Source organism: Siniperca chuatsi, linkage group LG24, assembly GCF_020085105.1.
Source record: "Siniperca chuatsi isolate FFG_IHB_CAS linkage group LG24, ASM2008510v1, whole genome shotgun sequence".
NCBI lineage: Eukaryota > Metazoa > Chordata > Actinopteri > Centrarchiformes > Sinipercidae > Siniperca > Siniperca chuatsi.
In genome coordinates, this window is record NC_058065.1 from 16,650,814 (window position 1) to 16,666,235 (window position 15,422).

At 41.2% G+C, this 15,422-nt stretch overlaps 1 protein-coding gene across 5 annotated transcripts in view; it reads right to left on the reverse strand.

The window, feature by feature from the left end:
* The window catches only part of LOC122872200 (protein SON), a 78,353-nt gene extending 63,727 nt beyond the window's left edge, over positions 1–14,626 (reverse strand). For 2 of the 5 annotated variants that reach the window (XR_006377049.1, XM_044188114.1), the window contains exons 1-6: positions 14,473–14,626; positions 13,343–13,552; positions 9,819–9,853; positions 9,293–9,492; positions 8,697–8,881; positions 7,666–7,883 (exon numbers count right to left, since the gene is read on the reverse strand). Coding sequence is in view for 4 of the 5 variants with exons in the window: in XM_044188114.1 (XP_044044049.1) it covers positions 7,666–7,883; positions 8,697–8,881; positions 9,293–9,492; positions 9,819–9,853; positions 13,343–13,552; positions 14,473–14,555 (931 nt within the window). In the remaining variant the exon portion in view is untranslated. Of the gene's footprint in view, positions 1–4,638; positions 4,745–4,828; positions 4,977–7,665; positions 7,884–8,696; positions 8,882–9,292; positions 9,493–9,818; positions 9,874–13,328; positions 13,553–14,472 lie in introns of those variants that run through there. The other 3 variants (XM_044188115.1, XM_044188117.1, XM_044188116.1) reach the window with 3 other exon arrangements.
* Positions 14,627–15,422: the final 796 nt, after the last annotated feature.

A 15,422-nucleotide genomic window follows, 5' to 3' on the forward strand; every position in this document is an offset into this window, starting at 1 on the left:
TGTTTGGAAAAATGACACAGACATAGCCAGGAACAGATGGCTGTGTGAGGACAGCAGAAATAAAGATGGAAACCAAACCTAACTCTAGCCAATTGCCCACCTGGTACTTCACCCAGAGAAAGGATCATTGGGGGGAACTCTGTGGTGCAAAAAAACGTTTCAGGGGCGGCTGTCAGAAGTCCCCAGATGACCAGACCTCAAGAAGAAAACAAGCAGCCCTGCCAAGAAAAGGAAACGTCCCAGGTGCATTTCTTTTGACTCCAGCCACGTGTTGTGTGTGTCCTGCAAGTGAATTTCCTCATTTAATATTTGATTTCCTTTAATTATCGCACACAATTTCTGCTGAGATTTTTTATTTGCATGTTAATAATCGTGTCCGCTCTTTGTAGAGCTTAAAGTACACAATACCAAAGGAATCAACCAAGAAATCAAAGAAAATAAAAGTGCTCTGCATTGCAAGCTTGGAGTCTGGTTTCGTTCATCTCTGGCACATACACTTCAGCCTACCCACTAGGTTTAAAACAACTGGTCCTTCAAAGCCCCCATGCAAGTGCTTTTGGATAGTTCGACAGGAACTCTGCCAAAGTCTGAGATCATGGCAGCCCCACTTGAGATTCAATGACAGCATGGAGTTGCAGCAGTGCATGGAGCCACTGCAGCACCAACTCCACACTCCGGACTCTGACCTAAAGTTGGGTCTGGGGTGCCACAGTACCTCAGTACTGTGCCACAGTAACACAGTACCCAGTGTTAGGAGCAGTATGAGGCTAAGGAGATTCCCATCCCACTTTAAAGACTTTAAGGCTGGCTTTATCACAAAGCAAAATGAATAGAGATGTCTGAAACTAATCATAAGGATCAGTATCGGGGCCAATCCAGGCATATTCTATTGGATTGTTAAAGCAAATCCTTTCTTTACTGTACTCTGCTCGTGTTGCCGCACTGCTCTGCTTTACGACAGCCAACAGTGCAGCATTCCACTGGATATGCAAGTGAAAATTAGTGTGTGAATGTGAAAAATTATTTGGGTGCATTGGTACAAGTCTGAAATCTCACTGACGTTGGAAAATTACACAGATTAGCTGAATTCCCTAGTGGATTGCGTCACGTCAATTTCAAGAGTGACTTTCTTCCAGTTAAATTTTCATTGATATAATCAATAATTTAAGTTTATCAACTAAATAGTTTTTAACAAGGACCATCGGTATTTGGATTAAGTCACGTGAAAAATAAAGTGTGCCAAATTTAGTAAGCTACATCTGCTACTTCAATGTTCCAGATACATATTTTGTCTGCATTGCATATATTCTGCTGCTATGTAAATATAAGTATCGGATCGGACTCGGATTGGCAACAGGGCCAAAAAAACTCGATTAGAACATCCCTAAAAATTAAGGATTGACACCTCAGTTTACTAAAGGGGGAGATGTCTCATTGACCAGTTCTTGGTCCCGCAGCTGGAGATCAAGATCAAGACTTTCAGAGAGACCATCAGTTGTCATGCTTGCTTGATTTTAACAATGTGCAGTGTGTGGCGCTAAGCAGCAGTAACATGCAGCAAGAGCAACAGGCAGAAAGAAATATGGCTGTGTGCCCCAATGCTCGACTACAATCAACAGTGTGGAAATACTTTACCAAAGCAGATAAAACCGTCATCTGCAATACATGTAAGGCGCACTGTGAAGTACCACAACAGTACCAGCACTGTGCATAACCATATAAGCTACACCTGCTTATAACTAGCGCTAGCAGCGGCAACATTAGCGAGGACAAGTGTGACAGCTCATTCCTCTGTGTCAATGTGTCAGTCACTATTAATGTTTATTTCAATAAGCCAATACATTCGTACTTTATGCAACCTCTGGACATTTGTGTTTATTGGTGAGATTGCTACAATAGTTTCACAAGTAATGTCTAAAGTTGATCTTCTATTTCAAAATGTTTGAGCATGTAATCATAGTGCATCATAGTAGCCTATTCAGAGCTTTCCAGATGGCCGTCTAACAACCGAGGGTGGACATAACTTTGGTTGTTGTTAAAAAAAAATTTGTTTGAACAATAATTTTCTACGTTATGTCATGTTAAATAAACAGAATTTAAAGTATTTAGAGAAGGTAAGACTCCTGCTATCCCTGCAAGAAAGCAGTTGCGTTACTGCAGTCAAACAGAACCTCCGGCTTAGACAAGCTTGCTGGGGGTTTAGTCCAATTAGATTGCGGCTGATTTGTAAATAGCCTCTCAGTGCCAATCAAGGACTCTGCTATTTCACCTATCCCCAGTTGGTCCTGCCTACATTAGTTAACCCTTTACTGGTTGTATTTGAGACCTTTTTTAAAAGAATTGATCATTGTTATTGGGTGAAAAATATATCTAACGCGATTAATTAACTAGTCGACTACGAGTAGTTGAAGACTACTAAAATGCAGCAGTCATGAATGCCCTAACAGCCACCCAACATGCTTTCCATTCCGCCTCTAAATCAGCTTCTGATTACACTGTCCATCATCCTCAGTCATCTTTTGACACATCTTTTCTGCTAGGGGCCTTCCTTCTCCCAAGTTCAGCATCCTGCAGCTCCTTTGCAGCAGGCCAGTAGATCTTGGCATCACCCACTCAGCACTGGCTCCACCTCAACAACAGGTTCCTCGTCCTCATCTGCAGCCCAATATCAGGCCAAATCTGACAGAACTTCTGGTTCCTTCCTCTTGTGGTATTCCGAAGCCATGTGTCCCATACTTGAAATCTGGTAAGGTGACCTTCTTCTCTTAAAGTTTGCCTTTGACAGTCTGCTTAGAAATCAGCCACATCTTTCTGAGCAGTATAAAAATCAGATCTTGCTTGAGCACCGTAAACATCTAAATGCTTATAACAAGCCAGAGCGTATATATATATATATATATATATATATGAAGGCCAGCCACATACTGCTGCTATGACTGCTTTGAATTCTAAATATGGAAAGCCACGTCAATTAATCCAGAGTGAAACTGGCCTCATCCATTGCTTCCCAACAGTGAAGAGTGGCGATGTTGATGCCTTTTGTGGAGTTCTCCATGTCCGTCCATAGAAAGAAGTAATGGAACAGAGATAGACTTGGTGAATAAGTTGCTCAGCAAACTACTTGACACTGACCGGGACTCCTTCATGGAACACTGTTCGTAGAAGGACATCCTGGGCAATGGAGTTCAGCAGTCTTACACCCTCAGAGAGCTATTCTCAACTCTAGCGATGATGAAAGTAAAGCAGTGGTGAGGAATATGACCAAGCAGGTCCCAAAGGAGACTGTTAGGCAGGCAACCATGTATTTTGCTAAAGAGGCTCATCCAAACATGTAGCGTACTTCCTCTTCGAAACTGACCAAGAAACCAGCTAGTAAAGCAAAATTCCTTTCATACTGTCCATTCTTTAACAAGAAAGAACGCTTTCTTAATAGCTGTCATGAATTCAATAAATTTAACGTTGCTGAGAGAGTTGTGAGGATAAAGGAAAATAATCAGTGCTGGAAGTGGTGTAGAACACATTCCCTCTGTAGTGTGTACACTCAAGAAGCCCTGTTGAGCCTGCAACAAGATCCACTCAATTATTCTCCATGACACCATACCTTCAGCTGACAGCACATGCATGATGGTTAGCCCACCAGCCCCATCCGTCTACCTTGATAGTCCTAACAGATCCCCTCGACTCAACTTGCAGGTTGTCCCAGTTGTACTGCATTGATACAACAAGGCACTAAAGACATACGCCATCTTGGATGATGGCTCAGACAGATCTATAATTCTACCTGCAGCTACTAAACATCTTGAACTTAAGGGTGACTCTAAGGTCCTCAGTCTTCAAACCATCAGACAAGATGTTTTACGAGTGAAAGGAGCCACAGTAGCTTTCAATATATAACCAGCAAGGGAGCTGTCAAAAAATACCAAGTAGAGAATGCATTCACTGCTGTTGAACTGAGTTTGACGAAGCATTTCTGTCCAGCCACTGCTGGAGCATTACCCTCACCTCAGGGGTTTACCATTGCGTCAGCTCAACAAGGATCAACTTGTCGCATCTTGTCATACCCACTAAACTTATACACACTGGCCCTTCTGGCGCCCCATCTGTCGACAGCCCTAGGGTGGGCTATTCAAGTGCATCTGAGTCTGAACCTCCTACCACAGCAGAGCAACAATGCTACTTCACTGTTACCCTTTCCTTAACAGCTACAAGTGAACTCATGAGGAACATAGTGAAGTCATGGCAATTAGATTCCAAGTGACCCAATCCAAACATGACCAATATGCCCTCCATATCCTTGGCTCCCTCTGTGAAAGAGTCAACATAAATGAACAACTGCGATATGCCTCTCGTCAACTCTGACAGTTCCCTCCTTTGTTTGCAAACATATCCCTTGTTCTCCCCTCTTTCTTAAGCACTGAACAGCATCCGAAAAGAGATCCACCTTTGGCCGAGGTTCATTGTGAGGAGATTCGCAAACTCGCTGACGCCGGTTATGTGATCTGGCCTGGGCCAGGCTCTGATCACAATACCGCTGAGACCTGGTTCTTCCCCCATCATGTGGTCAGACAGCACAGTGGAAAACACAACTCAACTGTTCCTACCAGCACCAAAGCCAGAGCCTAAATGATAACCTCTTACCTGGTCCCTCCTTGGGTACTTCATTACTGGGTGTGTTTCTTCGCTTCAGGTAAACACAGGACATCTTCAGTTTCAATCCCTTCAGGTGTCCACACTTTGGCGGAATCTGAGAGAGAGAGAGAAAGTCTGTGAAGGATGCTCTGAGGGTGGTCCTGGGTATCCGATCTGTCTCAGCTGCAGTTCTGCATACCGTACAAGTGGAAGTGGAAGGGATGCTGAATTAAAAGCCTTTGGGAAACGTCTCTTCAGAGGTTGCTGATCTGGACCCTGTCACCCCAAATCTGCCCTTGATGGGGCAGCTCCCTCAGCCTGTTTATGCTAGCAGTCAGCAGATTGGGAAGACACGCTGGCATCACAGCCAAATCCTGGCCGACCATTTCTGGACAAGTTTTATCAGAAACCACCTTACGGATTTGCAACAGAAGCTTACATGGAACATGGAGAAGGAGAACCTCAAGTGTAGACAGACTGTCAGGGTTGTGGGCCCCCAGCTTCCTTGTTTCTTATGGCCTGTTGGGAAAAATGACACAGACCTAGCCAGGAACAGATGGCTGTGTGAGGACAGCAGAAAAAAAGATGGAAACCAAACCTAACTCTAGCCAAATGACCGCCTGGTACTTCACCCAGAGAAAGGATCATTGGTGGGGACTCTGTGGTGCAAAACAACGTTTTGGGGGCAGCTGTCAGAAGTCCCCACCAGAAGGCCAGACCTCAGGAAGAAATCAAGCAGCCCTGCCAAGAAAAGGAAACGTCCCAGGTGCAGTTACTCTTAACAAGAGGCTATATAAGTTGCTTCCCTCCTTTTGTTCTTTCTTTTGACTCCAGCCACTTGTTGTCTGTGTCCTATAAGTGAATAAGTGATTATATATTGTATTAGTTGAATTATCGCACACCATTACTGTTATATTTGATTGGCATGTTAATAATTGTGCCCTCTTTTTGAAGAGCTTAACGCACAAGTACCAAATGCATCAACCAAGAAATCAAAGAAACTAAAAGTGCTCTGCATTGCATGCTTGGAGTCTGTCTATTTGTCTCTGACACACACTTCAGCCTACCCACTAGGTTTAAACCCTAATTGTCTTGTTTTTGGATGAGTTTCAGGAGTATGCAGCCTGGTGTCGTTTACATGTAATTTGATCAAAGCAAACAAGTGATAGCCAAGCTTAACGCACGGGCCACACGACCTACCTCTACGTGACGGCTACCTCACTGAACTGTTGCAGCTAGCATGCGTGTGGTGTCCACACAGACAGCGTTGTTGATGAGGCGATGCTGCGGCGCTGCTACCGCCAGCCCTATCTTTAGGGCTAACGCGTTTTCCTTTGATAAATACAATACAATAAAACCCTTGTTAACAAATGAAGGGATTCTGTCCACATAAACGCTAGAGAGCTTCTAATCTGATGGATACAGGAGGTGTTAAGTAAAAAAATTTTGTCTGTGACATATTCTACAGGTATAGACTTTGAAACTGTAGTGAAAGGTGTAATGTTGCTGGTATGATGTCCATATGACTATCAACAGATCATTTTCACTGTCTATTTTTGCTGAGAACTGTGCGTATCACATTGAAAAAATTGGCGAGACTCAGACTCTAGATGAAGCGTCATTTCAGCCACGTGTGACACACAGCATGTCTCACGCGGGCTGTGTGGCTGCTCCAACCTGTTAACATGGGTGGCGAAATGAAAAGCATGAGTTTCTGCGATGCACACACACTGCTCAGATAGGCGGTGTGGCCAGGCTGTAATGGCTCTGTGCTGCAACGCAGCACTTTTCAATTGGAGCCTGCAGATTTATCACACATAGCTGTCCGGCTGCCTTCAGTTGGCTGCAAGGGTTTAATCAGCTGAAGGAGAAGGCTTTCACACAGTATAAAGCAGCTGTAAATAACATATAATGTTAAGATTCAGTAATCAATAGATCAGAACAGACTGCTTTACTGATGTCCCGCTATAACATTAGACTTTTGATGCCAATTTAAGCACAGTTAGAGTGTTTAATTTTATCAGCATTATTCAATAATTGTTGTGCATTACCTAAGTATTTAGTTTGAGCTAACATAATCATATTACAAGCCGACTGGCGTTGCACCAGAAACAAACCAGATCTAACCTCAGTGCAACCTCTAAGAACCAAGTTTCACCAAAATACCAACACATCTCCATTTTTCAGCAAAGTAAGGAAAATACCAACTTGCCGGGCTGCTTGTGTTAGTCATAGTGCTGCCACAAAAACAGAGCCCTATGTTTATTATCTGTAAATACTTGATTTTCCATTGCTGTGTGGTACACTTATTGTATACTGAGGCAATCGAGTTTCGGGGCCATTTGCAACTTTAATGACTTTTATATTCAACCCGTTTTTAAAGAAATAGGGTCAATAGATGGCATAACAAACTACTATAAGCATATCTATAGACTTTACTTGTAACACACCATCAGTCCTTCTATCTGATGGTGGTAGTGGTAGTATTTTACACTTAAGTGTAAAATACTACCACTACCATTACTATTATTTTAAATCTCAATGTGGAATTTGCATTGTTCAACTGTATGTTCTCTTTCCTCCTGCGCTCTCTCTCTCTCTCTCTCTCTCTCTCTCTCTCTCTCTCTCTCTCTCTCTCTCTCAACCCACCTTGAGCCTATAGGTTCAATTCAAGGTTTCTGCCTCTTAAAGGGAAGTTTTTCCTTGCCTCCGTCACCAAGTGCTTGCTCATGGTGGGAATTGTTGGGTCTCTGTAAATAATACTATAAAGTTTGCGGTCTAGACCTGCGCTATATGAAGTGCAATGAGATAACTTCTGTTATGAGCTCAACTGACAGAGGTTAGCTTTCCTTTTTTTCTTTTTTCTGAATTGGTGCTATATAAATAAAAATTATATAATATATAAATTATATAATAATTTATATTTAAGAATTTAATTTAAACTGTACTGTTCAGAACAATAAACTGATCTGATATTAACACAGGACACCATGTAAATATAACAATATAATTACAATGTCATCAAACAGGTCCTACCTAGTTTTTGTGCTGTGTTCTCTGCTTTCTCTTCTTTTTCCTCTGCTGGCTTTTCGCTTTGGTTAGGGCTCTGCAGCTCTGTGCTTGACTCTGTCAGTTCCTCTACTTTGATGTTTCTTCGGGTAGGGCTGGAGGCCAGCTGAGGCAGCTGGAGGCCTTTTGAAGGACCTTGGGTGGACTGTATGGATTCATCCAAAGCTCCCCTCTTCTCACAGGAGCTACCAGCAGCCACATCAATCAGATCATGGCAGGATAAAGCAACATCGCAATAAGAAAAGGCAGGTTGTTGTGCGATTACAGTTATTGTGACCAAATTTTATAACAGTATTGTATTGTGAGTGACCCAATGATTCACTAATACTGTGAGATACAGCCTTTCGTACCTCAATATAGCACTGCCTTCCAAATTAAGAGTTTGGGAAACATCTGAAAGTTCAATCTACAAGCTATATCCAAAACACTACATCATTACAGAACAGCCCACTTTAGGCAATCAGAACCAAAATTGATATGCCTAAAGATATGTTAAGACCAACATTAGTACTGTGTGGGAAAAAAAACAGACCTAATAATTTCAGTGAATGAAGAGTCACTAATTTCAGTAAATGAGGAGTCTATACAATGTCATCCAGCAATGAACTGCGTTGGCCAATCAAATAAATGCACATTTCCTGGCAGCAAATTTGTATGTCCATCTTAGTGTCATATAAACTGGACCATGGTGTTGGAGATATAGTCTGTAGACATAAAATTTTAAACTTTAATTTTACATTGCCAGTTTGGCAATCATGGATTGCCAAATGATTGGCAATCCAATTGGATGATTGGAGATCATCACTGCAGAGTTTCATGTCAATGATTTAACATCTAACAGAAACATTTGTAAATGCACAGAGTAAGGACATGAAAAAACATTGGAATGAAAAACAAGGACATGATGTCATTTCAGGTTAAGTCATACAGGCCAAAACTCTAAATGTTTTGAATTTCTCCCAAGAATCAACCAATCACTTGATGGTTTTCCTTCATACCTGGACCGGGTCCTGTGGCACTGTGAACTGGACAGGGAAGGAGTCCTAGATCTTCGATGGTGGTGTCTAGACCGAGAGCTCCTCCTCACTGCGCAGGAATGTGAATGAGAATAGGAATGTGACCGTGAACGGGAACGACAACTGCCATGTCTTTCCTCATCTCCTCTTCCTTTATTGGAGCTGTCCTGTTAGGGAGCAATAAGGAAAGAATTTTAGCATTAGTCTTTTATGACATTGATGTATATGTGGCACCTTCCACCAAAGTCAGACCCAAAAGGCAACACAAAGTAGTAATAAATAAATAGACACATATGGAATGAGACACAGTCATCCCAGGATGTGTAGTCCAACTACATTTTGTAACTTCAAAGAAGGATTTGGTCAGAAAAGAGACCAACATGCTACGGAGCACTCTGACAGCATTAGCATTGTCCAAATCCTAACCTGTGTCCTTTAATATTTATATTTTTTACTTATATTGAAAGGAAATATATCTGTTTTTTATTATAAGTAAATTAAGGTCAAGCATATACTGTTAACATGATCAAGACATGTATTGACTGTTTTTTTCCAGGGTTTTTTTTGGGTGTTTTTACCTGTTTTGGGATGATATCAGGCAACTCCTCTCGTCGCCTTGGCGATAAGCTTTGACCACATTTACTATCCCTCTGCTTTGACACGAACTTTGAGTCGGAATCAGACGAGTTCTCTTCACCTTTCCTTCTTCTCTTCTTCTTCTTTCTCTTTCCAGTTGGGTGCCGCTTGTGGCATCTGGACTTACTCTCGTTATCTTCACCTGGACAAACAGTTCAGCAACTCTATGCCAGTACAGCATGTTTTGTACAACTGAAATTACTGTCTACCTAGAGATAATGTATAGATAATTATATGATTTGGGAGTCTTAGGGAGTATGGTGATGTAGGCAGGGAAATTGGTTTGATAAGGTGCCACAACAAAATAACTGAAAACATGTTGGCGCAGTTGTCCTTAAGAGAACACACCTTAAGGCAACAATGATGCCACACTGTATCACATTCTGCACAATAAGGAATTTTGATACTTTAGCACATTTTGCTGTGACTTTTAATGGAGTAGTATTCCATGGTGGTACTGGTACTTACCTTGCTCCTTATACGTCTCTGGTGGTGTTCCTCTTCTATGAAGCAAAGATAAAACCTGAGTTAGGCACATTTGAAAAGTGGGTATTAATAGTAAAATGGCAGGAAACCAACTTTTTGTCCACAATTACAGAAAGATTTCAAAATAAACCCAACCACTAACACTACTTTACAAGCTAAACTAGGAAACTAGGCAGTGGGTTAGGGCTTTACCCTTTCCTTGGGGGTCCATGGTTGAACCTTTCAAACTTTTTTATCTTTTAATGCCTGTTCAGTCTCTGTCCAGCATTTCACTCTGATTTTACATTTTCAATTTTTATATGCAACTAAGTTGCATAATTTCAAAATCAAAAATGTTCAAAGATTTACTACTGGAGAGGATGACTGAAAGGGTCACTCTTACTTTAACTTTATTCTGCAACGTAACAAAGTGGAAATAGTAAAGTTAAATCTGTCATGTAAAGTAAGCATACAATAACTTTTCTAATAATAAGGTTGATAATAAGGTTTCTGTTTCCAGGATTTATTTTCCACTGCTCGGGGCTAATAAACTGATGACGATGACAGCGGTGCATATGGTAGATGGGATACCGTGAAAATACTTGCATGTTATGGATTCACAGTGGCTGCATTTCACTGTTTGGCCTTTGTTTCCCATTCAGGCCTCGGGTCAAGGCATTGGCTTTCCCAACTAGGCCGCTGTCTTTTGCTCTCCACATTTGGTGCGGCCCAGCACTCTATGGGAAGTGACTAATTCACTGCACAAAGCGTGCTGGGATACCTGCCGATGCAGATCAAGCTGGCGGTGCTACGAGAGGCCGTGAAAGACTCCAATGGTGCTCACTCTCCTACCCACACCCACAAGCGACCAGTGGGGCAGTGCAGACGCATATCAAAAGCTGCAGGCGTCACTTTTCGTCTCAATTTCAGCGCCGTCTGAAATGCCATCAGGTGTTTAGAAACGCCACCAGGCATTTAGAAACAACGTTCTAATCGGCACCAGGCATTTAATAAGCGCCACCAGGCACTTGGGTATGCACTTGGGTGTTATTTTATTATTTATTTATTTTTGTATCTAAGTAAAGGGAATAATTAATTGGTCTTCTGCTGCCACCTTCAGGAATGTTACCTGTAAGCTAAGTCAACAAGCATGAATGCTTTAATCTTTTACCTTTTAAATGGCTGATATAAAATGATCATGGCCGCTTATAAATGCTACAGCTGTTGGTAAGTTACGTATTTCTTCCTTTAAATGTATTAAAAATGATTACTTAGGCATAGGCATTCATTCACAACAAAGATTGTGGGTGTTCCTCTATAAATACAGATATAAAGTATAAATGGCCAAGAAGAAAAAAAGCTAAAAAGGCTAGCATACTCTAAAGCATACTCTAAAACTAAGGGAGTTAAAATACAGCTACCTACAGAATAATATTAAGGAACTACAAAAACCTAATAGTTTCAACAAAAAAAGCTATAACAGAATTTAGGGTGCTGTACCCAGCATGCAACACCCTTAATGTAACAGGTATCTTATATCCAATACTACAGTTAAATGTTCGTTTTAAACAGCTCTTGTCTTCTGTATATACAACCACACGAATAGACCCAGATGCAGCAAGAAAATTTTAGACTGACCACAATTGAGCAACACGATCTATGCTGGATTACACTGATGTGAATTCATTTTTAAAAATCCAAAAATCTACTTCTCATACAGTAGTCTCAAATGCACTGGAAGGAACAGAGCTTAAGCTGTTTTATTAGATTATATTTTCATTCTGAATGTAAAACACAATTTAGAAAGTTACAAATTGGATTACCACGGCAGACTGATGAGGATTTTTATACAATTCATAACAACATTTTGCCCAATAAGTAAAATTGATCGTAACATCAACAAGGTAAATGGCTGCAATTACGTTGCGCTTTTATTCAAAGCTTTACAATTTGCCTCTCATTGACCCATTCACACACACACACACACTCACTCATTCATACTGATAGCTTGACCATCGGTAGCAATTTGGGGTTCAGTGTCTTGCCCAAGTACACTTCAACACGTGGACAGGAGGAGCTGGGGATCGACCCACCAACCCTGTGATAAGTAGATGACCTGCTCTACCTTCTGAGGGTCATTAGTATTCAGCAACGGTCTCTTCAATTACTGATAGTACGATCGTCAATCAAGACTAGAGATGAATACAACAAACTCACTGATGGAATGCAACCCACTCTTCCAAGAGGAACGTCAACAACCACTGTGTTGCATAGCAACATAGCATTGTGTGTGTGTGCACTCTGCAATGTGCAAAAACTGTTCAAGCTCTTGTTTTGCTTTACTGTGTGTATGTGTATGCGTGTGTGTGTTTGTGGGCTGCAGTTGGTGTTTGTGTTTATATTGCTTACCTCTACCTCTTACCTCTGACTTGATGAGGCTTTATTCTGCTGTTGTATAAGAAGTGTTGGGCAATTTGATTAACGTAGCCTATTTATGTGTGTTGAACCAGCTGCAGTGTCCAAAGCCCTTTGTATTTATTGTGGGTCATTTTTGTTTAATTACATACATTTTGTGCTCTTTAGTCTAGTTAATAGTAGTAAGGCTATACTGATGAATGTTGTTGTATACATAGATTGCAAAGTACCTGTGTATAGAAAAGGAATTATTATTTAATTTGGAAATAAGGGCACCCGTGCGATTCACACCCAGGCAGCTCTAGTGTGGACTCCCTTTCACTTTGTCAAATTCAGCCTATGGCAACAGAATTATGAATGTATTTTTATGCCAACAAAGAACATGGCAGCAGATGTACTCACTACTACCCATCTCTTCTATTATGCCTCATTTCCACTGCATGGTATGGCACGGCTCAGCTCGACTCAATTCACTTGGAATCGTTCTTTTTTTGGTTTTCCATTTGCAAAAGTTGTGGATAGTACCTGGTACTTTTTTTAGTATGACCTTGGTCGAGGTTCCAAGTGATACTTAAAGGTGGAGTTAAAACACTGCAGACCACTGACTGGTCGAAGAGAATCGTCACTTGCACGACACAGGACATCCGGCACAAACCCAGCATTTTTAAATAGCCAAGCTATCATCAATAGCGACCGCAAATTTTATTATTCACTCGACCCAGATTTTAAAAAATGGCAGTCTGCAAAACCACACTGTGGTCAACTGACTGGTTGCACATGAAAAGATCCAGCAAGAGTTCTTATGTTTGTGTTGCGTTGAAGATGATATCATGGCAGTTTCACACAGCGTCACTATGACGATCAGCTAAGAATCCTGCCTACATCGAGGGGGTACTATTTGCTGAGAAAAATACCAGGTACCAAAAGCAAGTCGAGTCAAGCGGTACCATGCAGTGAAAATGAGGCTTTAGAAGTTACTATTACTCAGTTGAATGTAGGGGAGGTTACTTTCTGTTAACTGTTTATGCGTGGTATTATGAAGGTGTAACCACAGCGTTATTAAATATGACCATTTTGTGAGTATTGATAGCCATTCACCATTCAAGTTTCACCTTGGCTGATGTTTGGTTCCTCCTTCTGCTCCAGACTCTGAACTGCTCTCTTTCTCCTTCTCTCGGTTCCTCCTCTTCTTCTTACTTTTGCGTTTTTTGTGCTTCTTATGTCTCTTTTGTGAACCACTGCCCCTTAAGTCTTCCTGTTTGTCTCTCTCTGAAGTGGCTTTCTCAGCTCCAACCATTTCAGCACCTACTCCTTCAGCAGCACTGATTGACACACAGAGGCAGAAAAAGAGATTTTACTATTAGTTGCATTTGTTATTCTAATTGCCCAACGCAGGCAATGTTCGTTAAATGTCCATAACAGGAAACCTTTCCTTAAATATGAAAATGCATTCAGAAGAGTTTCTCTCAATAAATCTGCTTAGATATACGCTCTGGTGCATGTTCTAGATTTGACAAGATTCTGGGTTTTACTAACGTTAAGCCAAGTTATCCAGATAAGACATAATATCTTATTATCTTAAAACAGCCACCAGGAATTAAAACCTAGAAGTAGCAGCTCTCAGAGGAATGGGGAATTTATGCTGTACCTACACAATGGCAGATTTAAGATTGAATTTAATTTATTATATGTGGTTATTGTTCAGTAACTGCAGACTTATCTCAAGGAGAAAATACTTAATTTGAAAGGGTGCCCGGTGACCTATTAAATCTCAGAAGCATATACGAATAATTGCGTGTGCATTCCTTCCACTGAAAGCAAGCAGGCAAATAATCCTTCTCGCAAAGGGAAAATACTTTATGCATGTTGACAGCCAGGCATGCACAATATAAGTTAGCTAACGTTAGCTAACCAGTAAAACTGTCTGCATTCGACAGAATATATCGTTGTTGCCTAATTAAATACAAGGAGTACCGCTTTAACGTACACGCTTGACGAACTACTTTCAACCGGAGCTTTATTTATACCCCGCCAGCCCTACTAATAACATCTTTACTAGTTGTATCCCAACGTTCAAATATATAAATATATAGCTAACATTAGCTTGTAAGGTAAATGTGGTAACCAGAGCGGCAACCGGCCACTAAAGCTGGAAAACTCATGTTTGTTCAGTTCTATTCCCTAGCTAGCTAATTGTATTTAACTATCACTAAGACGAATACAAAACTCAACGGTGACATACGCTTTGTCTTCATTCTGGTCTTCAATTTCTCTGATTTTATTCAATATAAAATCTTGGAAAATTTGCTCTATGTTGGCCGCCATGTTTAAATGCGCACCGAATTGCAGGTCCGAGTAGGAACTATTTCGTCGTCCGCTGTGTTCCGGGTATCACTGTTTCCCCTTCAAGTTTCTTGCAGCGCTACCCTCAGTCATTGAGGCTTTTAGCATTATGATTTGTCAAATAGCTAGGTCAGCAATCTGATGCTGATCAAAGGACCCCGTCACAAGGCTTATGTTTGTGGCAGGTGGAAGAATTTTATGTTATGACAGGCAACTGTTGGACACTCATTGTGCAGACTGTTAAACTTTGGTAATGTGGTACAGCTCAGTGCTGGTGATTCAAAAAATTGGGGAGGACAGGAGGAAAACCAACCCACAGCATCATGTTATTTTAGCTAGTTGGCTATTTATCTCTACTTTCTTATGTTCAAGGAAAGATTAAGCAGTAAAACAATGGTTTACAAGATTTCTTTAAAAAACGTAATTTTATTCAATTCTGTTGTTTCCAGATTAACCATACAGGTCTAATGCAGAATATAGAGTATATAGAGTAGCCCAGGTGTGAGATGTAACAAGAAGCAGGTCAGTGTTCAACAGCCATGAAGGAAAGTGTGGTGACTGATGATGACCACTTGCTGGTTGAATCCAAGCTGGCCTCATTTCCAATTAGACAAATGAACCTTACTTCCGATTGCAATATTTTATTCCCAATGATGCATTATCACAAGTACAGGTTCACCAGGATCACCGGGATCCAGTACCGGGTGAGTGGAGTGCAGCAGCAAGTCGGACCGCCGCACACCACTGTAGTGCCGCTGCCCCCCCCAGTCAGGGCTGCTACAACAAGCTAACCGTTGCGTTGGCTAACACAATTAGCTAGCTACTGCTCCATAAAAGGACATTTGAAAA